Here is a 22,765-nt window from a genome sequence, read left to right on the forward strand (position 1 = left end):
TAGGACCATAATGTTTATGTGTTTATGTGTTTTTAATGTTTATAGGTTTGGTGTTATAGCCCTGATCCTGAGGAGAATAGGTGTGTCTGAGATTAGCTCATTATTAACAAGGTTACAGGCATGAAGAGTTTCTGCTAACTACCCAAGCTCATAAATGCATCCCAATGGATATTTTTGCATTTTTATGGGGCCAAGCCTCAGATCCCCAGACACATAAAAGGGGAAAGGGATCCACTAGCCTCAGAGGGACTCCCAGCTCCAGCTCGCCCCACTCTGCAATCCCTGCTCTGTCCTCATCCAGGAAGCCATCATGTCTTGCCACTCCTACCGAGTCAGCTCTGGGTGCCACATGGGCAACTTCAGCTCTTACTCCGCAGTGAGCCCCCAGAACCGCTTCCGGGCCAGCTCTGTCTCCTGCAGGAGTGGGCCCAGCTTCGGGGGCCTTGGCAGCTTTGGTAGTCGGAGCGTCATCACTTTTGGATCGTGCTCACCCCGGAGAGCAGCTGTAGGCCCCCGTCCCATCCGCTGTGGAGTTGGCTTTGGTGCTGGCAGGGGGATGGCCTTTGGCTTTGGTGATGGGAGCGGTGCTGGTCTGGGCTTTGGGGCCAGAAGTTGTGTTGGTCTGGGATTTGGAGCCGGCAGTGGCCTTGGCTATGGCTTTGGTTACAGAGTTGGAGGAGTTGGAGTTCCAGCAGCCCCATCTATCACAGCAGTGACTGTTAACCAGAGCCTGCTGACCCCCCTCAACCTGGAGATTGATCCCAATGCCCAGAGGGTGAAGAAGGATGAGAAGGAGCAAATCAAGACCCTCAACAACAAATTTGCCTCCTTCATTGACAAGGTACTTATGACAGCTCAATCTCTGGGTGTGGGATGGTAAGAGCTAAAATGCACTGGGGTGTCCTCTCCCTTAAGAAGAAAGAACCCAGGCCTGAGGCATCAGTCTTGACCCACATCCTTCAGGCACTGCAGTACCATTTCTGGGTCATTCTGCTGCAAAACAAGGACAAACCTGAGGAAATGCTGCATGGTGGGATATACTAAGACAGTGGTTTTGTCTTCTGGAGGAAAGAGGAACATCCAGCCAAATCTGAGGGCATTTGGACAAACTAAGACCTAGCACCTAGTCACTTAGAAGTATCTCACAAACAGGCTAGAAACATTAGGACTTTGGGCAGATGTTGGCTACCTGTTTAAAGGGTTTTAACCTTTGAGATCTTCATGTTCTTCTTGAGATTGTCATAGTCTCTGAGGCTGGGTAGCCACATCTGCTCAGGCTCAAGAAAGTAGAGAATGGAACTGAGTAATTTTTGCACAAAAGAAAGAATGTATACTCCTCACGTGGGGTACCCAGATTCAGCTGAGCTGTCTAGATCGAGGGAAATAGTAGGAAACTACCATGGGAAGTCATGATCTTCAGACTGATGAAAGAAGCAGTGATGTGGAACTGACATCCCACAAACCATGTCTCCATGGAGCAGGAGTCCTCTATATCTGAGAATGGAAACTCACCTCTGTGAGCTTCAGGTTCCTCATCTCTGAAATGAGGGGGTGGAGCAAATGATCCACGTTCTCCTCCAGCTCAACAATTCTCAGCTGATGGAGCATCTGGGATGGTGGATATGACTTATGACCTGAGAATTCCCACCTCCTAATGCCTTATCCCACCCCAATATGCTTTATTCTGCTCTTCATTCCCTGTGAGGGATGGCCAATCCGTTTTTAGGTATAGGCAAATCCCAGCTCGAGTAGCATCAAATTTTCCAACTTCCCAGTGAGCCAGCTTGCACCTTTCTTGGAGGGCAGAGGGGAAATGGTACTGAAGTGCTTTGGTTCAATAGCTTCTGTTTGCAGCTGAGCCTGACTGAACATGAGGAGGGGGTCACAGACGTACTCTTCCAGTTTCTACTGAGTTAGAGGAGGAATGAAAGTCAACAGACAAGAGGACAATGTCAACATGGGGCTGAGAGTCATCTCTGGCACCTGAAGAACTTGTCGACATGTAGGTGACTCTATCAAGCTCTTCAGGGGCCATTTCTTTGCCCCTGTGGATTTAGGTGCGGTTCCTGGAACAGCAGAATAAGCTCCTAGAGACCAAGTGGAACTTCCTCCAAGAGCAGAAATGTGCCAGGAGCAACCTGGAGCCCCTCTTCGAGAATTATATCACCAACCTGCAGAGGCACCTGGACATAGCAAACAGTGACCGGGCCCGGTTTGAGGCTGAGAGAAACCACATGCAGGATGTCCTTGAGGGTTTCAAGAAGAAGTAAGTGGTATCTAGACTGCATAGACCAAGGACAGGCAGCCTTTGGTTCCCAAAGCAGCTGCCATGTTCAACTAACAGCAGCTGGACAGATCGGGGTTCAATGCTGGTTTCAATACTCAGCCTAGTGAGGGCAGCAATATGTAAGGGAGGAGGAGGAGGCCTTCTGTGGGTCCTGAATAAAAAGGAGTCTTGGAATTGGGCATGGTTTGTCCCTAGTCTTGTCTGTGGGAATGGACAGCGGACTCCAGAAACAGCCCTCTGGTTTTGAGAATAGTGCTCACGTTCAGCAATGAGTTGGGTTCTACTTTCTCTATGTTCAAGTGCAATGATTCCAAGTCTTTTCTAGCAGAGGAGCATAGCAATGGTCCACATTTTCAGACCCCAAATCTAATTTGAGAAAGTAAAAGGGATTTGGAAAATCTGAGGGCCACAGGCTCATAAAAGGTCCTAAAGATGAGACAAAGTATATGAGAATATGTAGGTGGCAACAGGGACTCATGCTCCTAGATGTAGTAGAGATGTCTTAAGAGGCTCACTGGAGAGTTGGGAGTAATTGCCTGTTAGTTCAGATGAGAACTCACCCTCTCACTCCTTATCATCCAGGTATGAAGAAGAGGTAGGATTCCGGGCCAATGCTGAGAATGAGTTTGTGGCTCTGAAGAAGGTAAGGGAGAGCAACAGGTCCAAGCAAGCTTCTCCTCCAAACAAGAAAATATTCCCAAGACAAAACCTGCTCCAACCCCCGTACCCCACCTGAAAAGGCCCAGGCAGCCCCGTGGAATCTGGGGCCACTCACACAGAGTAGAACCTCTAAGGTCATAACAGGTTCCCTTTAGAGTTCTGATTTGGCCTCAGATTATTTAGGATTGGGTCTTCACAAGAGCAGAGGTCTGAAGAGATGACCTTATAAGAGTCTTAGATTTAAAAAAGAAAAAAAGAGAGAGAGAGTCTTAGATTATCCATATGCTCCTTGCCTATAAATACACATTCAAAAATGTCCAGCAGCCCCCAGGTAGTAGGGAGAAGAACAGCAGTCACTAAACTGCATTCCAAGGGCTCTCCCACCTATCCCAAAGCCTGGCTTGGCCCTGTGGGGATTGGCCTGATCTTCCCACCCATCTCCAGACTCTTTAAACAGTTTAAACAGTACACAAGTGAGGACCATTTTCTCCTTCTCTCTTTTATGCAGGATGTGGATACAGCTTTCTTAAGTAAGTCTGACCTAGAAGCCAATGCGGATACCCTAACTCAGGAAATTGACTTTCTGAAAACCCTATATATGGCGGTAAGCATTCATCCCCTCTGAGCCAAACAAGGAGATCTGTGCTTAGCCTGGACTCCTGGGGGGGCTTTGTCTGGACTAGCATAATTTCTAACATTTAGTATTGTACATCTTCCTCCTGTTCCAATCTATTATCCTCTATATGTCAATTTATCTACAAGTGGAGAAAGGAAGGTAAGCAAGCAGGCTTCTCAGCAGGTCTTTGAATAAACTCCTTAGATCTAGGCTCCAACTCCTCGTTGGCCAACCCTAAGACTGGGGTCTAAGAGCATCCCTTCCTCTCTGACCAATCAGAAGACTCTGACAAACTGATTTGCCAGTAGATGTAAGAAAAACTGTGTTTGACCTAATTGGCTAAATGACCTAGTTATCTTTTGCTTGGTAAGTGGTCTGTTTGGTCTGATACAGAATCAAACATTAGCCAGAGCTAATGTCCGGCTCTGAGCAGAAAGGCATCAGAAAGCTCCCTCTGGAGCCCTTACAAGCCAGTTCCAAGCCCCTGGTTCTATTAAGGACTTGAGATATAGGAATTCCTAGACCACCATGTTCTAGAATATTATCAACTCTCAATGATCCATGACCAGCACAGTCACTTTGTGGACAAGCCAAAGAAAAGTTTCAAAAGTAGCATGGCTCTCACTCTCCTCTGCCAAATTCCTAGGCCCCATGTATTCACCTAGGTGAATAAGGAGTTAAAGAGGTGTCTTCGAGTATATAACAAGTATATAACATTTCAAACTGAAATGGTTCTCTGTTCATGTCTTTTTCTTTGTCCTCCGTTTGGATGGTCAGCTCCATCACTTTGCTCTGAACAAATGAGCAATGCTCTCTGCTCCTGAAGCCACTCTTGGGGCCCCTGTGGCAGAGTCCTGGCCCCTGATGGGACTCTGAGCCCAACTGTCTTGTTCATCCTCCAACACAGGAAATCCAGTTGCTGCAGTCACACATCTCAGAGACATCGGTCATCGTGAAGATGGACAACAGCCGGGACCTGAACATTGATGGAATCATCGACGAAATCAAGGCCCAGTATGAAGAGGTCGCCAGGCACAGTCGGGCTGATGCTGAGGCCTGGTACCAGACCAAGGTGGGAAGGGGAGTGGGGGGCTGAGGAAGGGATGAGGGCAGCCCTAGCTAGAGTAAGACTCATGTACGACAGAGTGAACCCAGTCGAAGTCGAAGGCTTCCCAACTCAGTTGGGGCTGTGGTCTTCACTCAAACTTTGGACCTTCATAACATCCCCCTCTCCCTGCACAGTACGAGGAGATGCGGGTGACAGCTGGCCAACACTGTGACAACCTGCGCAACACACGGGATGAGATCAATGAGCTGACCCGCCTGATCCAGAGACTGAAGGCAGAGATTGAGCATGCCAAGGCTCAGGTGGGCAAAGGAGAGGAGAGAAAGCCCCAGAGGGAGGTAGGGGGGGCTGTGTTTCTAACCCCACCCGGGGATCCCCTAGTGCCTGCCAAAGCCCACCTGCATGGCCTCTTCCTGCAGCGAGCCAAGATGGAGGCTGCAGTGGCCGAGACAGAGCAACAGGGCGAGGCGGCCCTCAACGATGCCAAGTGCAAGCTGGCGGATCTGGAGGGCGCCCTGCAGCAGGCCAAGCAGGACATGGCCCGGCAGCTGCGCGAGTACCAGGAGCTGATGAACGTCAAGCTGGCCCTGGACATTGAGATCGCCACCTACAGGCGCCTGCTGGAGGGCGAGGAGATCCGGTGAGAGCTCTCAGTGCAGCGGGAAGGAGGTCAGACTTAGGCATCTAGAATGACTAAATGGGGGAGGGGACCAGGTGAAGAACTGCCAGTTTGAGTGATCTTTAAAGGTAGCAGTATCTTCTCTGCAAATAATTAGTGGGAATTAGAAGATGGTTCTAGCTTTTTGCCTCCAAAACGCAAGTTCCTAGACAGTCTGCACCAGAATCATAGGATGTTTTGCATATTGGTTATCTGTTTAAAAATAATAATAAAACCACATTTCCTCAAATATTTTGATTCAATAGTTTTGGAGCAGAGTCTAGGAACCTGTGTTTTTTCAAAGCTCCCGGGATGCTTGTAAGCTAAGGGTAAGAACCACCGGTCCACTCTGCCAAGAAAGCCCTTCTGATAGCAAGCAGCTTTTCAGGGACCAACACTGTTTGTGAACTCACTTATTTCTTTCTCTCCCCAGGATCTGCGAAGGTGTTGGACCAGTAAACATATGTAAGAAATTTAAGTTTTTTCCTCTTCCCATTCCTCTCCTGTGGCTCTGCAAATTTCCTTCAAACCCAGGCTCATGTTGGGATTAAGAGCCCATGCTGGGCTGGCCCTGAAAGTCAGGGGAGCAAGGACCATCTAGCCCCTGGACTAGGATTATCCCTTAGCTGAGGCCTGAGATCTCCCCAGAGCCTTCATTCCCTAGAGAAAGCAATCACAAAGGTTTGCAGGGCCAATAGGGGGGAAAGGGTTCCAGAAGAAAGTCAGCCTTTTTCCCTTGAGTGGTCTTGTCCTTCAGGGACAAAGATCAGAGAAGGAATGAAAAGACCTGTGCCAAGGAGTCGCCCCCACACCCATGGCAGGGGATGGGACAAGGATGAGCAGAAGTCTTCCTGCTGCTACTGCCGGGCAAAATATTGTTTGTGCCCAAAGCATGCAGGGGATTATGGTGGGCACTGCAGGGCAGGGGATGGTAGGCACAAAGAAGGCAAGACCAGTCCCTGCTCTCTAGAATTAAAATCATCTTGAGATGAGCCCTATCCATTGTCAACCTGTCCCTCAAAGCCCTGTGGAGAGGAATAGCATTAGCACTCCCCTTTATGCTCACTTAGAGAAAATATGTGGTTTACCAGAAGTCCCAAAGCTAGTCAGTCGCACAGCCAGAACTCAAACCCAGATTTCTGATCCAAAAGTACAAATCTGCACAGATGTATGGTGGGGCTGAGTGCTACACTGGTGGGTCAGGCAGTCTAAGCTACTCATCCTCAGATGACCTGCCCTCAGAGAGGGGGAGGTAGCAGGGAGTGGCTTTCTGCAAGAGGTAAAGCTTGAGTGGAGGTCACAGATGATGGGAAGGATTCCGGTAAAAAGAGAGGGAAGGAGAGGGGGGTGCCCCTCCACAGATAGGGCTGGTCTAAGCAAGCTTTAGTGGGATTGGCATCCTGGGATATGGAGGTATGCCCAGTGGATACCAGAGGGCTACAGAGCAGAGACATCAATGGGTCAGGAGAGAACTGGCAAGGGACTCCTGTTGGAGGGACAATGTGGGAACCCCCAAGGAGCATGATCTAATCAGGAGAGAGAGGCCGCATGGCTTTATAGGAGCTACTGCTCCAGTTGTCTGGATAATCCAGCTCACCGCCCAGCCTGACTTCAGCCATATATAAATGACAGTCAACTTATGACTATATGCGACCTGGGGATCTGGCTGAATTCTCCCATTTTAATCTGAATGTTTAACTTTAATGGAGTCACAGCCTTTGAGTCACCCAGGCAAGAGAAGGGAAAAGTGGGTGTTGTCTGGGTAGGCAATAGGGACCACTTCCCCCGGTGCCACCATCCTGTCGCCTCCACCCCTGCTGCCAGCAGACAGCATGGAGGTTGGCCCCCAGGCGTGGGCAGCCTGTGTCGCTGACAGTTTCTTCTCCCTCCCGCAGCCGTGAGCAGCTCCCGGGGCGGTATTGTGTGTGGGCCTGAGCCCCTGGTCGCCAGCTCTGCCCTCTCCCACAGTGGAGTCACCTTCTCGGGCAGCAGTGGCATCCGGTCCGGCGGCACCTGTGGCTCCAGCCTGGGCGGGGCCCAGGTCATCAAGGCCAGCGGGGACCTGCTGCGCGCGGGCTCCCGAGGTGGCTCGGTGCTCATGGGCGAGGCTTGCGCCCCCAGCACCCCCTGCCTGCTGTCCACCGAGGGGGGCTTCAGCAGCTGCAGTGGGGGCCGAAGCAGCCGCAGCTCCAGCGTCCGCTTCGTGTCCACCACCACCTCCCATCAGACCAAGTACTGAGAGGCCAGCGCCAGTGAGCCACCGCCCCGGGAAGAACCATCTCGACGTCATCTGCTTCTGTCCCACAGGTGTCTGGACTTTGTGCCAGAGGGGGCTCCAGCTACCCCAACTGCCGGGAAGGCAACTCTGCTCTTCCCAGGGATTGATCTGCCTGGCCCCTGTCCTCGGGGGATTTTTTTCACCACCTAGATGCTCTGTCTGCAGCCCCAGTAGACTGGTTTCTCCCTGACTCCACATTTCTGCTCTTTGGGATCCCTCTTCACCATTCGGTTGAACAGCCTGAAGAAAGGCACATTCCTTACAGTTACACAAATCAGAGCACTAGGGAGAAAAGTAACAGTCGAAAGCCAAAAAGAAGGTGCTTGGGCACCATTGCCATCCATAGCTTTGGATTAATTTGGAGAATGGGGAGCTGACGTCCACACTGCAAGCATCTTTAGCCCACTGCCCTTTGCTTCCTTCTTCCTTTCCCTGGCAAGAGAAGCTTCTTTCCTTCTCTTCCTCACCTGAAAAGATCCATAGTCCTTGATAGCCCAAGGGATCCCTAAGTCCCCTGAGATGGTTCTTCTCCAAGTGGCAAATGTCCTCAATGCTTCTCTTCCTATGTTGTTGGTTTAATGTGCATGTGGGTGCACGAGGTTGGGGGGGTGCCGATGGAGCATGAGCTCTGCTCTGCTTCATGGATCTGCCCCTGTGGTGGTGTGAAGGAGACCCAACCCTGTCCGCTGCAGGGGGTTTATGTCTGCAAGCTCCAGGGAGGTCTGGGTGTGGGGGGGTGCCTCTTGGTACTGTTCTTTGCATTGCTGGGTTTTCAATAAACTTGCGAAGCTAACATCACTAGGACTCTGGCTACTCCTTCTGGATCACACTGCCAATGGGAGAGATTGCCTCCTAGACTCCACCAGCCCACCAGTCCAACCCCCCCCCCCCAGGGACCTGCCAAGGGCAGAGGCTGCTGTTCTGGGCACAGGGGAGGCAGAGGGGAAAGAGGGCTCAGGCCTTTCCCTGCAGGAGCTCGCAGCTCAGTGGGGGAGAGGAGAAATGCAGCAAAGGCCCTGAGAACAAGTGCGCGGCAGCCCACTCCTCTCCAGGTGTTGCCCTACATCTCCTGACCAAGACACACTCTTGCCCCTGTTCCCCAGGTCCTTCCCCAGCCCCACTTCCTCTGGGACCACTGCAGGATACTCATCCCTCTGCCCTCACACTTGTTTCCATCCAGCTCACTCACCATGATATTGTTAGAAAGGCCTCACACAGAAAACTGATCATGGCTCTCCCCTACTTATGGACCTCAGTGGCTCTCCACTGCCTTCCAGAAGAACCCAAACTTCCTAACATGGCATACAAGCCCTGAGTGATCTGCCCATACATTTCCACCCCATGCCATCCCTCCGTGCACCCTACTCTGGCCTCTCATCTTTTATCTTCACCCAACAGACACTTGTGAAATGCTTACTACCTGCCAGGCACGATGCTGGGAAAACAGCAATGAACAAGACTTGGTCCTTGCCGTCCAAGAGCCTACATCCCAGGCTGACAAATGGACAGGTAGACAAGCACTTACATCTTGATATGCTCAGTGCTGTGTTAAGAGTGGAATTGATGTTACAATGCACAGAGGAGAGGCCCAACCTAGACTTGAAGCATCATCAAAAGCTTCCTGGAGGATGTCATGTCACAGCAGAGACGTGAAGGGTGATGAATTAGCCATACGAAGAAGGAGGGAGTGCTCCAATCAGAGGAAACAAGGTGTGCAAAAACCAAGAGGTTGCAGAGAGCGTGCCCAGTTTGGGGATCCCGCTGGGGCTGAATATAACATAGCCTGCAGGTGATAGCTCAGAGAGGGGCAGGAGACAGCCAAGGGGTGTGCTCGTGACCAGCACCCGGGGTACCGCTCCATCAGGGCACACGTCTCACACAGGGACTGTTTGCTGCTCTGCCCCACCTCGAGAGTCCTCCTCCTAGAGCAAGAAGCACACCTTTCATCTTTATGGATTCTGCCTTGCTCAGTCAGCAACCTGAGAACTTACAGGTTGCTCCGCTCACAGCATGAAGCCTGCCTGACCCTGGACTCACCAGCCCCCTGCCCTCCTGCTTCCAGGAGCTCCACACTAGCCACCTCATCTGCCATGTGTGAAGTCACACACACCCCTCAGGTGGCAGCAACATCAAGGCAGCCCCGTCTGGCCTTGGTGCCTCTCCTCAGCCAGACTTACATCTACCCTGTGCTGGTTATTAATTTATTGCCTTAGTTCCAAATTCACCCTTATTGCCTCCCCTGTGAAAACGGATCTGATCCTCTGGATATTTTCCTTTGCTAGCTGGCACGGTGCTAATTAAGCCTCATCAGCAGGCATTTCCAGGGACGATGGAGAGACATTGCACGAGTAGGACTTTCCTTCCATTGAGTTCTCTCAGCAGCTTCTCTGCCATCAGATTCCTGCAGCACAGACAACTTCTATAATATCAGGCCCCCACAACGCTCGCAGCAGCACCCAGCAGCCAGGAGCTTCCCAGCATCCTTCCTGGGCAATCTCATAGCAAGTGCCTCCAGCAGACACCTCTTCATGAAAAGTTTTCCCCAGCACACTAGAGGGTGGATTTCTGGTAAGCTCTGGATGGGAGATTTCCAGCAAGTTCCATTGGTGCAGCACCACAGTGACTTCTCTGGAATCCAGTGAGCAGTGCTGTGCCTTGTCCAGTGAGTGAGACTGGGGCCTCAGTCATGGCTTTTCCTTGGAGCCCTAGAGGTAAGGACTGTCCCTTATATCTGTCATTCCGTACTCTTTAGAGTTCTCTGGACTTCTTACTAGTCAATCTTTCATGACTCCATCCCCAGTGTTATCTATATTAAACTTCCCCTGTTCATTTGCTGCGTTCTATTATCCCCTGACTGGACCTTAACTGACACATGCCACTTGGACAGCATCGCTTCCAACCTCTAGGGTGAGACAGCAAGCCAATACTGGGACTCCTCAGGCTCCAGTCACTAGTTTCTTCTCTTCTCTCTCTGTCTTACCCCATAGGTGATCTCAACCAATCAGTGTTATGGCTTTAAAAGTCATCCATATGTCAATGACTCCTGAGTTTGTATCTCCAGCCCAGACCTTCCATTAACTACAGGCACATATATACAGACACAAATCATTGACGTCTCCATTTGTGTAGCTAATGGGCATCTCAAACTAAACATGTCCAGAAACAAACTCTTCACCTTCCTTCTTCCCTCTCCATGCTGCTTCTTCCATATTAAGGGCATATCCATTCAGTCGCTTAAGCCAAAAAACACTTTAGAATCATCTTCAAACCCTCTCTCTATCTCATAGCCCCATATTTAATCCATCAGTAATCTTGTCAGCTTGACCTTCAAATAATATCTAGAATCCAACCACCTCTCACCACCTCTCTGACTACCACTGAGGTCCAAACCACCCACCACTCTTGCCTGGATTACTGCAATAGCCTCCTATCTGGACCGTCTACTTCTCCTCTCACCCTCCCTCAGCATATTTCCAAAAAGCAGCCAGGGTGATCCTGTTAAGACTAAGTTGACTCCCAGTTGCATCCATGATGGAGTAAACCTATTATGGCCTGTCTCTCCCACTGGTTACAACTAAACTAAAAACTCTGGATAAAATCCAGCACAACAATTAGAGGACTCTAAAAAGTAAATAAAAGCTGGTAGATCATGGGAGGAAGACAAAGCTTGAAGAAGCAACCATGTATTTCTTTTCCCTCTGCTCACATGGCAGGTCCCCATGGTAAGGCTGTGAGCCATCAACATGATCAACTAGAACTCTAATAGAAATCCCATCTTTCTAACCAGAGGAAGGGGGCCCCTGTGGGCAGGAAAATATGGAGGGGGAGTCCTCGTGTTTTTCTCTTTTCTTTCATGGCTTTGCCCTGAGAGCAGATCCCAGTCATGAAGCTATGCAGCAGCCATGGCATGGCAGCAGAAATTCCAAGACAAACCTGATCTTTCCGGCAGGAGGAGACAGGAAAAGAGACCCCTTCTACGGGGGAAAGGGTGAGAGAGAAAAACTGGAGGAGCAGATTCCTCTGTGTGTAAATCCACACATGTACAAGTCCTGGGCTCTCCCTTGAGCTACACATGCATGACAGACCCAAATAGCATGCCAAAGCTTTGAGAACTGAAGTAACATTTAAGTCATTGCCCACATTTCAGACACACCCTAAGTGGATAGACACAGGACAGACACAAATCAGCAAGCAAAGAAGGCTTGAAAATTGCAATTGAACTAAGTTTCCCACAGATGAAGAACTTTCAGTCTGAACCTAATTAGGCAGATTCCCTATTAAACAAACAAAACAAAACAGAAAATTCTTCAGAAGATTTTAGTAGGACCAAGAGTCTACACATCATAATATTTAAAATGTCCAAGATACAATCTAAAATTATTTTGACATCAAGAAACCAGGAAAATGTGACCAATTTTCAAAGGTAAAGAAAATCAACAGATGCTAATCTCAAGATGATACAGATGTTGGAATTATCACACAAAGATTTTAAATCACTATTATAATGATGTTCCATAAGATAAAGGTAAACGCATTTGAAGTGAATTAAAAGGTAGGAATTCTCAGCAGATAACAGAAACTATAAAAACAGAACGAAATAGAAATTTTAGAACTAAAAAAATACTACATTTAAAATTTAAAAGTAATTGATGGGCTCCATAGCAAAAAGGAAGGGACAAAAGAAAGTCAATAACTTGAAGATAGATCAATGGAAATTATGCAATCTGAAGAATAAAGAGAAAAGAAAATATTGAAAAAATACTTTAGAGAAAAATGATACATTATGTATAGCTAGAGAAAAAATGGCACATTATGTATACGTATACCACAGATTTCTCATCAGAAATTATAAAAGGCTGGGGGCACCTGGGTGGCTCAGTCAGTTAAGCATCTGCCTTTGGCTCAGGTCATGATCTTAGGGTCCTGGGATCAGGCCCTGCATTGGGCTCCCTGCTCAGCAGGGGGCCTGCTTCTCCCTCTCCCTCTGCCCCCCACCCACTCATGCTCATGCACTCTTTCTCTCTCAGATAAATAAATAAAATCATTAAAAAGAAGAAACTATAAAAGGCTGAAGAAAGTGAACAACCTCTTTAAAGTACTGGGGGGAAGGGGAGGATTGTCAATCCAGAATTCTATAGCCAGCAAAAGTATCCTTAAGAATTGGGGGGGGGGGGGACGAGACAAATGAAAGAAAACTAAGGGAATTCGCCATCTGCAGACCTACTCTAAAATTAAGGCAGAAGTTCTTCAGAATGAAAGAAAGTGATACCAGAAAGAAACATAGAACTTCAGGAATAAAGGAAGAGCAACAGAAATGGTAAATACTGAATAAATATAAGACTATTTTCCTTCTCTCATATTCTTTAAAGCATGTAGCTGACTATTAAAAACAAAAATTATAACATTGTCTGGCAGGGTTTCAATGTATGTAGATGAGTATCTACGACAACTATAACATTTTACATGAAGTGACAAAATATTAACTCTACTAGGTAGACTGTGAAATATTAGATTATGTACACTGTAATCTCTAGCATAGCCACTAAAAACATAATACAAAGAGATATAATCAAAAGTTAATAAATAAATTGAAAGGAATATTTTTTAATGTTCAAATAATCCAAAAAAGACAGGAAAGGGGTACCAAAGAAACAAAAATCAGAAGGAACAAAAACAAAACAAATAATAAGATGGTAGCTCTAAATAAAACCATATTAATAATCACACATAATGTAAATGGTCCAAATTAAATGGCAGAGATTGTCAGATTAGATTTAAAAAACTCAAATATACATTGTCTACAAAATATCCACTTTAGATATAAAGATATAGATAAGTCAAAATGATAGAAACAGGTATATCATAAAAACTATAATCAAAAGAAAGTTGGAATGATTGTATTAATATTAGACAAATTAGATTTAAGAACAAGGAATACTGCCAGCAGTAAAGAGATATTATATGGTTAAAAGGGTCAATTCAACAAGAAGACATAACAATTCTACATATGTATGCACCTAACAACAGAGCTTCAAAATACATGAAGCACAAAGTGATAGAACTGAAAGGCAACATGGGCAAATCCACAATCATACTTGATTTAAACACTTCTTTCTCAGTAATCAACAGAACAAGTAGACAGAAAATCAATAGGAATACAGAAGACCTAAACAACACTATCACTCAGCCTGACAAATGACATTTGTAGAACATTCCACCCATAAAACAGAAAAATACATGTTCTTCTCAAGTGACAACAGGGAACATTCACCAAAACAGGCCATTTTGGGGCCATAAAACAAACCTCAACAAGTTTAAAAAACTCAACCCCATACAAAGCATGTTCTCTGACCATAGTGTTATTAAGTTATAACTCAGTATCAGAACAATATCTGGCGAATATCCCAAGCAACATACTTCTAAATAACAAACAGATCAAAGAGGAAGTCACAAGAAAAGTTAGAAAATATTTTAACTGAGTGAAAATGAGAACACAGCATATCAAAATTTTAGGATGCAGCTAATGCAGTGCTTAGAGGGAAATTTATCACATTGAATACTTAAGTTAGAATAGAAGGAAGGTCTCAAATCAATTATTTAAGCTTCCCTCTTAAGACACCAGGAAAACAGGGGTGCCTGGGTGTCTCAGTTGATTAAGTGTCTGACTCTTCGTTTCGGCTCAGGTATTGATCTCAGGGTTGTGAGATTAAGCTCAGCGTCAGGATCCTCTCTGGGCATGGAGCCTACTTGGGATTCTCTCTCTCTCCTTCTGCCCCTCCCCCTCCAACCTCTCTCTCTCTCAAAAAAAGAAGAAAGAAACTAGGAAAAGAATAGCAAAGTAAACACAAAGTAAAGAGAAGAAAGGAGATGGTAAAGAAAAGAGCAGAAAACAATGGAATTGAAAAACAGAAAGACAAAGTAATACAACTGAAAACTGGTTCTTTCAGAAGAATGATAAAATGGGTAAACCTCTAGACAAACTGAACAAGGGGCGGGGAAAGAGAAGGCAAAAATTAGCACCAGCGGGGGTGAAAGAGGGACATCTCTACAGACACTGCAGATATTGAAAGGTTAATAAAGGAATATTACAAACGGCTTTATGCCGAGAAATCTGGGAACTTAGAGGAAATGGACTAATTCCTTGAAAACCACAAATTACCAAAGCTCATTCAAGAAAAAATAACCCAAATACAGGGCCGGCTTCATGGGCATGTGTGATATTGTGATTTGTAATCAGAAATAGATACGTAGTTTTCATCCCCTTCCAGGCACGAGGGTTCTAAAAGCCTTGGAATTTCCTAAGGGAGGAGAATGATAAAGTTGTCTTTTGTTATGTTAATAAGTTGACTTTTAGACTGTACCTAAAGAGAGAGGCTAGATGCCCAGGGACCCAACCAGTGATTAGAGGGTTGGAACCTCCCCTGGGGGGGGTGGCTGGTGCTGGAGGTTGAATGGATCAATCATGACTACATACTGAAGCCTCCAGCAAAACCTAAAAGGAGGGGCGCCTGGGTGGCTCAGACAGTTAAGTGGCTGCCTTAGGCTCAGGCCCTGATCCCAGGGTCCTGGGATCGAGCCCCACATCGGGCTCCAGCCCCACATCGGGCTCCAGCCCCACATCGGGCTCCAGCCCCACATCGGGCTCCCTGCTCAGCAGGGAGCCTGCTTCTCCCCTGCCTGCCATTCCCCCTGCTTGTGCTTGCTCTCTGTCTCTCTCTCTCCTTCTGTGTCAAATAAATTAATAAAAAATATTTAAAAAAAAAGACTGGGCTCAGAGAGCTTCCGGGCTAGTGAACACACGGACATGTGAGGAGAGTGGTGTGTCTAGGGAGGGCCTGGAAGCTCCGCACCCTTCCCCACACCTGGCCTCATGCATCTTTTCCATCTGGCTGTTCCTGGGTTACATCCTTTTATAATAAACCAGTAATCTAGTAAGTAAAACGTTTCTCTGAGTTCTGTAAGCTGCTGTAGCCAACAGATAGGATCCAGAGAGAGGGTCGCTGGAAGCTCTAATCTATAGCTGTTGCTCAGAAGTCCATCTGGCATCTAAAGTGGGAATAGGGGTGACACGGAGGGGTGCTATAGGACTGAAGCCTTAATTCATGGAATCTGATGCTATCTCCAGGCAGATAATGTCAGAATTGAACCGAATTGCCGGACATCCAGCAGCTATCCAAGAATTGCTTGTTGGTGTGGGAAATTGCTCCCCCCCACACACACATCAGAATTGTGACCAGAACTCTTAGTGTGTGTCCTGTGCAAAATCACACAGGGTCCAACACCAAAGAATGCCCCACACGTGGTTCACTGACTACTGTCATTAAAATCTTGAAATGTGAAATTTTTGAAAATTCTTGAAATTCTTAATTTTAAACAACAGGCCCTGCATTTTTGTTTCACACTGAGCCCCATAAATTGTGTAACCAGTCCTACCCGAACGGCTGTAGGTCTACTAAAGGAATTGAATGTGTAGTTTTAAATCTCACAACAACAGCAAAAAAAAAAAAAAAAAAAAAGTCAGGCCCGGGGCACCTGGGTGGCTCAGTCAGTTGGGCGTCTGTCTTAGGCTCAGGTCATGATTCCAGGGTGCTGGGATCGAGCCCCACGTCAGGCCCTGCTCAGTGGGGAACCTGCTTCTCCCTCTCCCTCTGCCTGCTCCTCCCCTGCTTGTTCTCTCTCCCTGTCAAATAATAAATAAATAAATCTTTAAAATAAATAAATAAATAACATGCTCTACATATCATTTACAGTAACACCCCAAAAATGAAATGCTTCGGTGTAAGCCTTCACAAAGTATGGGAAGGATCCAGGAGCTGAAAACCACAAACAACAATGAAAGAAATCAAAGAAGACAAACAGAGAAGACTCTCTTCCGGAACTGGAAGATTCTATATTGTTAAGAGGTCGATAGTCCCCCCAGAGACCCACCCCCAGCAACGACACGGGGTTCAAACCCATGGGCTCCAGTGTGGGCAGAGCCCCGTCAGATCCCAGGGCCTAAACTTACTAGCCGTGCGACGGGAGGTCAGCAGTCAGGCAGCGATGTTTCATGCTTTAGCTCACTTGCTTCTCTCAATGACCGTATGTGGTAGGTACTTTTATTATTATTCCCTCTTAAGCCTCCTTTATTATTACTTGACAGGTGACAAAACCAAGGCCCAGAGAGGCTGAGTGGTGGAAGCAGCGGCATCCGGACTCCAGAACCCATGTTGGTCACCCCCGTGTTCTTATGTCTCTTCATCTCAATAAGCTTCTTGCCTGTCAAGTGGGAAAATCATCCCTACTTCAAGGAGTCGCTGTGGAGATGACACACAGGGACACAACCGAGGTGCTCAGCACCCAGCCCGGGGCACAGTTGGGGGCATAGCAAATGTCTGCTATTGTTTTGGTCATGGTGGCAGCCGTGGTTCTCGTTTTATGGCTAATGGAGAGAAGCTGTGTTCGGCAGCTCAGCCCGTCCAGTAGCAAACACGGGTGGATGCTGAAGTGTCAGCAGACTGTTTCTGGCATCTTCCTCCAGAGTCCCGAGCTCTGAGCCACAGGCAGGTAGGCAGGCAGGCAGCTCCTGGCGTCTGGGGCTCTTGCACCCGGGGGCTCGGCCTCCCTGGCCAGCGGTGGGGATCTGCTGCCCTCTGCTGGCCGCCAGCTTCCCAGGAGGTCCTACATGGGATTTTCAAAGTACTCGGACTGATGAGTCTTTTAAAACAATTTTTTTAAAGCTTTCATTTATTTATTTGACAGAGAGAGAGAGCACAAGTAAGCAGAGTGGCAGGCAGAGCGAGAGGGAGCAGCAGGCTCTCCGCTGAGCAGGGAGCCCGATGCAGGGCTCGATCCCAGGACCCTGGGATCACGACCTGAGCTGAAGGCAGCGCTTAACCCACTGAGCCACCCAGGCGCCCCTAAAACAATTTTTTCCCTCCAAAACTGTGATTAGGACACAAACACTGTAACAATGAATAGCAATTTTGAAAGAGAAACGCTCTGTCTCACCAGGCCCAACATAGCCCTGTTTCCACCGTTCTGGGTTTCTGTCAGGCTTTGGTCCCACAGGTGCTCAGCAAACCCCCACCCTCACACAGGAAAAAGCTGTGGTGGGCCCTGAGTCCCCAGGGCTCCAAACTGGGTGTGCTCCTCGGGGCCTGGGCCAGGTCTTCCCACAAGTTGCCATTTTCTGCCAACATCGAATATCGAAACTGTCCAAGATTTCCATTCACTTTCACATGCAGTCACAAACAAATATTTACTAAGCACTTCCTATATTCCCAGTGCTGTCCTAAGTGCTTGGGAACCATCAATGAACAAGACAGACAGAATCCCTGCCCCCATGGAGTTTTGTTTCCTTTTGGTTTGGTTTCATGGGGGAAAGAGGAAAGACTGACAATAATCAATAAAGAAATAAGTCAATTATAGAGTGTATTAGAAAAGAAAAAGATCAGAGCAAGATAGATCCATTGAAGAATGCCCTGGGAATGGGAGGCCAGATTGCCATTTTAAAAAGAAGAGTCAGGGAGCCTATTTGAAGGTGAGAAAAGATCCACAGGCAGCAATGGAGCCAGCCGGGTGGGGGAGGGAAGAGCATTCTAGCAAAAGGGACAGCCAGTGCAAAGGCCCTGAGTTAGGAGTGTTGCAGGTGTGTCCAAAGCGCAGTGGGAGGCCAGTTTAGGTAGCCGTTTTCCTCCTGAGATTCAGGGAAACGGTCCTAGTGCTAAAAAAGATAGGAACTAAAAGCTTCCAAAACATTACTAAGGTACAGTTCTGAAATTGGAGGCCCTGTATTAACTGATCCACTGCTTGGACCCAGAGCGCCCACAGACAACAGCAAAGCCACCAGGGGAAGCTGCTTGCAGGAAGGTGCGTGGGTAGGTTCAGGGAGAAACCCTAGAGCCTCTTGCAGTTGCTGGTGGGGCAGCCCGTGAGAGGAGAGGTGGGCGGGCCAGGGAGCAGCTTGGCTGACTGCAAAGGGGCCCTGCCCTAGATGCACTGGGGGATAGCCCAGTGGCTCACCCAGCTCCTCCCTGTTGCTCAGACCTCACTCCTCTCACACAGGGTCATGAGTCATGCCCAAGTTTTATGAAAGCCAAAGAAAGTGTCACAGGGCTAGGAGACCCTTAAAGAGCTGTGTCCCAGCACCAGGAGGTGGTGTAGATTCAAAAATTAAGAAGCGTGGAGAAGATCAGCAGATCTTCTGATCTTGGGCACTGCCCAACTTGAGTGAGCTGGGTTTGGGCAGCCCCCAAGGCCCTGCTCAGGACGGGGCTTGTCCACGCGGAGTCCATCAGGGTTGATTCCGGAGAACCAGCCAGCCAGGAAGGATAGAGAGACAGTCCACGAGAGCCCAGACAGATACAAATAAAAAACTGCAAGAGCCAGCAGGCAGCTGTAAGAGCAGACAGAGGAGGATGGGAAGGTGGTGAGCACTCCTTTATCTCTGGACAAATCCAGAAAGGCTTCCTTTTTTAAGGAAGGGGGATTTTAAGCAGAGTAGAGAGATCAGAAGGGAAGGGAGATAGTGAGCCCTGGGCTGGGGGAAGAGCAGCTGTGCCCCAGCAAGCGTCCCATGGGTAGCACATTGGGGGAGGATGGCCCATCTGTGGGGAGGTGTGTGGGTGATAGGTCCCTGGGGAAACCCCAGGAGATGGCAACCAGGACTGGGGCAGAGTCAGATGGAGCCATGGCAGTTGCCTGGGTCTCCACGGTGGGGTAAAGATTCTCTCTCACTCTGGGGCACCTGGGGGGCTCAGTGGGTTAAGCATCCAACTCTTGATTTCATCTCAGGTCATGAGATGGAGTCCCACATAGGGCTCCACGTTGAGCACGGAGTCTGCTTGGGATTCTCTCTCCCCCTCTCCCTCTGCCCCTCCTCCTGCTTGCTCGCTCTCTCTCAAATAAATAAATAAATCTTAAAAAAGAAAAAAAAAGAGTCTCTCTCATTCAATCAGCTCTTGAAGGCTTCCTGGACGAAGTGCCCTCTTGGGAGCATTGTACATCATTGCAAGAGGGACGTGGGTTCTTAAGCGCATGTTCCCAACACTGGGTGTGGCCTTCAAAAGATCTGGGGGCAGGAGGGCACAGGACCAAAGGGGGTGATGGATGACAGCACCCGAGACAAGAGGGTGTGGAAGGAGGTCATTGGAGTTACCTGGGAAGCCCCGGAAAGGGTATTTTATGAGCTGCTTGAGCAGCTGACACAAAGGAGGAGAAATCACAGCCTCCCTCTGACTAGTTCACAAAGCCTTCCTGGAGGAGGTGGCCAGCCATTCAGGAACATTCCAGGCAAAGGTGTGCCCAGACAGGAGGCTTGGGCGTAGGGAGAGCGGTGCAGGGAACCTGTAGGGCACAGAGGCAGTAAATGAGGAGGAGGCCGGTGAAGGGAGGTCAGTCTCCCACCTGAGAGTTGGTCCCATGAGCAGAGATGGTGGGTAAGGAGTAGAGCCAGGCATGGGGCTATGGGCTCTCTGTCCCTTTCTTGGGTAGAACTAGACAGCAAAGGCCCAGTTCCCATGTGTCTACACAGACCCTCCAGAGCAGCTGTGTCAGACTGGCCCGGTCTTTAAGTTTCTCACTTGTCCTGCACAACCTGGGAACAACCTCATGAAGACTTAGCCTCCCTCTCCAGCCCAGCCCCTCCGATCCAAAGCACCATGCAGACAGGCTTCCTGAGCAGTCACCACTAGCCCTGGGCTCAGCTGCCATCTGCAGTGATGCAAACTTCACCCAGCACCCATGAGCACACCCCCGTGCCAGGCTGGGGGCCTCACTCCTGCCCACTCAAGCCCTTGTTCCCCCAAGTCTCCTGAGTCCCCCAGCACCCTCTTCCCCACCCTCAGTGCCCAAGCCCAAGCCCAATTCAAGGTAAAGTTTTGGGAGGGTGTGTGTGTGTGTGTGTGTGTGTGTGTGTGTGTGTTGGAGGCATGGGGAACTGACTCAGGAGCCTCTCTCTGGGAAAAAGCCTCCACTCCCTCCTGCCCCCAAGGAGAGGCAGAAACAGATCTAGCTCCATCCTTTTCAACAAGCTGAAGAAGAGCAGAGTCTGATGGGAGCTGAGAAGAGGAGGTGTGTGGGCTTTCCCAGCTGGCTGAGCAGAGGGCCCACCCATCTACCTCCCATGCTCACCCGTTCCCCTCCCCCTGCCATGTTCAAAGGGCCCAAATCCTTTTTGGTCCCCCACACACCAGCACCAGGTCCACACAACAGGCAGTCAGGAGCTCACCGTCCAAGGCACCAGGCCAACAAGACCCCCTCTAAAGAGTGGGTGCTGGGAAACCAGCCCCTGCACTCCCTAGCCTCCTCTCTCCACCCCCAGACTCCACCCCAAATTTTTATACTAGTGAAATCAGGTTAAAGGAAACATTAAAAGCAGCCTTGAAAGGGTAAAGAAGTCATAAATGTGCAGAGGATGTGAAGACCAGGGTGGGGCAGGGAGTACACCCACTCCCTGCTGGGTGAGGGGTGCAGGGTGTGGTAGAGGTGTTTCTGACAGGAAGCAAGAATCCCTTTCCTTTACACAGAGTGTTCTGGTCCCCAAAGCACACGCTTCTGTATTATCCACATAATCCTCCCAACAACCCTGGAAGGTAAGGATGAATTCCACACAAGCGTACAAAAGTTCAGAGAGCTAAGAGCGTCCCCAGAGCCACACAGCCAGGAAGCATCCAAGCGGGCCCTTGAACCAGGTCCTCCAACTTCGATTCCACTGCCCAGCTTGGCTGTGATCTGAAGATCATGCGGGGCCAGCTGGTGAGGCCTCCTGCTCCTCCCCGTCAGCCGCCCAAAGTCTCTCTGCCCCCCTTGGAAGAACACGTGTGGAGTGTGGAGATAGAAACCAATCAGCCTGGTACTTGGTGAAGAGCTGCAGGGGGCCCAGCCATAGAGGTGAGGGCAGAACCAGGGCAGAACATCAGGCCGCGGCCCCACAGCACCAGTGCTTGGTTCTGGGAGGCTCCCCAAAGGGGTTGTCACCCTCAGAGGCCGCTCATCTGCTCTTCTTCCCTTGTCGAAGTTCCTAATACCTCAGGTGCCTGGTTAGCCTCCCTGGGGGCAGAGACCACATCCCCCAGCTTTGTGCGCAACGACCATTAAAAGAACAGCAATCATTATCCTAATAAGTGGCTCCAGGATACATAGGGAAGCAGGGACATTACAAGGAGCCAGGCTCCCAGAGCCCCCAGAGCCAGAAATCACAGCATCCTCAGACAAGAAAAAGCCACTTTCCTGCCCCCGTCTCTAAATGTTCCTCTAGGGGTGGCAGTTTTGGGGCTGGTGAATAGGATGCGCCCCTCCTCTGGTTGGTGATCTTGGAAGGAAGAGAGACAAACAACCTGTTTCTTCTTAAAAAGCCCAGAGAAAATGCCCAGAGCAAGTTCACAACAGCCAGGTTATCCCAGGATTGGGTTCTTCCATCCTTGCAGCCCAGTGGGAGAAAGTGGCTAAAGGGGAGGCTCCCCATTACCCACAAGTAAAGCCATTATTGTGGCCACTGAGAGTTGAGTGGTTTGCAATTTTGCTGGATGAGAAATGGAAGCTCTGAAACAGAACCTCTGGGCTGGTAGCCAGAAGGTTCTAAGAGCCCATGTGCTCCAGCCCTCTGTCCTGCAGGAAGCATGGTCAAAATGTTCCCACGGACCTGAACCACCTTCCAGGCCATGGTGCCTGGGTGGGTTTGGACTTGCCCGATCCATCAGCCCCTGAAACACAATGACTTACTTGAGAGTATGTCCTGTATGGAGCCGGGAGGTCAGAGATAATGTGCTCCCAGGGTCTTGCCCAACCTGGGACCCTAGACCTTCCCGCTTGAGACAGCAACCCAGCCTCTACCCCAACCCCAGCCACCTCAGACTGTTGTGGAGTTCAAATCCGTCTCCGGGTGTGGGTTGGGGCCATCCTTACAGGGAGACTGCGAGAAAATTAATTGCTTAATGTATGTAAACGAGCTTTGAAGATGAAAAGTGCAAACACAGTGTCCCTAATAACATCTTCAATACTTTTACGGAGGCCCTAAGTCGCCGCTGAGCTCACCTTTAAGACGAGTCTTGGGGGAGTTGCTGGCAAACTCCCCAAGCCAATAAACAACATAAAATGGCTTTTCACTCCTTTAATGCAGCCAACCCCAGCTCTCCCCAGCAATAAAAGGACCAGGGAGGATCAGAGAGGCCAGAGGATCCTAAGCAGCGCACCTGAAGCCCGAACTTACTCCCGCCGCG

The 22,765-nt window shown here is 49.0% G+C and overlaps 1 protein-coding gene across 1 annotated transcript; it reads left to right on the plus strand.

Moving 5' to 3' along the window:
- The first annotated feature begins 310 nt into the window (after positions 1 to 310).
- On the plus strand, positions 311 to 7,526 carry KRT84 (keratin 84). Its single transcript, XM_027592376.2, has 9 exons — positions 311 to 841; positions 2,058 to 2,266; positions 2,870 to 2,930; positions 3,456 to 3,551; positions 4,471 to 4,635; positions 4,806 to 4,931; positions 5,049 to 5,269; positions 5,721 to 5,752; positions 7,183 to 7,526. Exons 1-9 carry the CDS (start codon positions 311 to 313, stop codon positions 7,524 to 7,526), a joined length of 1,785 nt encoding a protein of 594 aa, XP_027448177.1.
- Positions 7,527 to 22,765: the final 15,239 nt, after the last annotated feature.

Source organism: Zalophus californianus, chromosome 9 (genome assembly GCF_009762305.2).
Source record: "Zalophus californianus isolate mZalCal1 chromosome 9, mZalCal1.pri.v2, whole genome shotgun sequence".
Classification (NCBI taxonomy): Eukaryota; Metazoa; Chordata; class Mammalia; order Carnivora; family Otariidae; genus Zalophus; species Zalophus californianus.

Bases quoted from the DNA above. Each gene is read 5' to 3' on its own strand.
- KRT84 (XM_027592376.2), top strand. From the start codon at position 311: ATGTCTTGCCACTCCTACCGAGTCAGCTCTGGGTGCCACATGGGCAAC. The intron at 3,552-4,470 runs GTAAGCATTCAT...CCTCCAACACAG, and splicing joins TGAAAACCCTATATATGGCG to GAAATCCAGTTGCTGCAGTC. The intron at 5,270-5,720 runs GTGAGAGCTCTC...TTCTCTCCCCAG, and splicing joins CTGGAGGGCGAGGAGATCCG to GATCTGCGAAGGTGTTGGAC.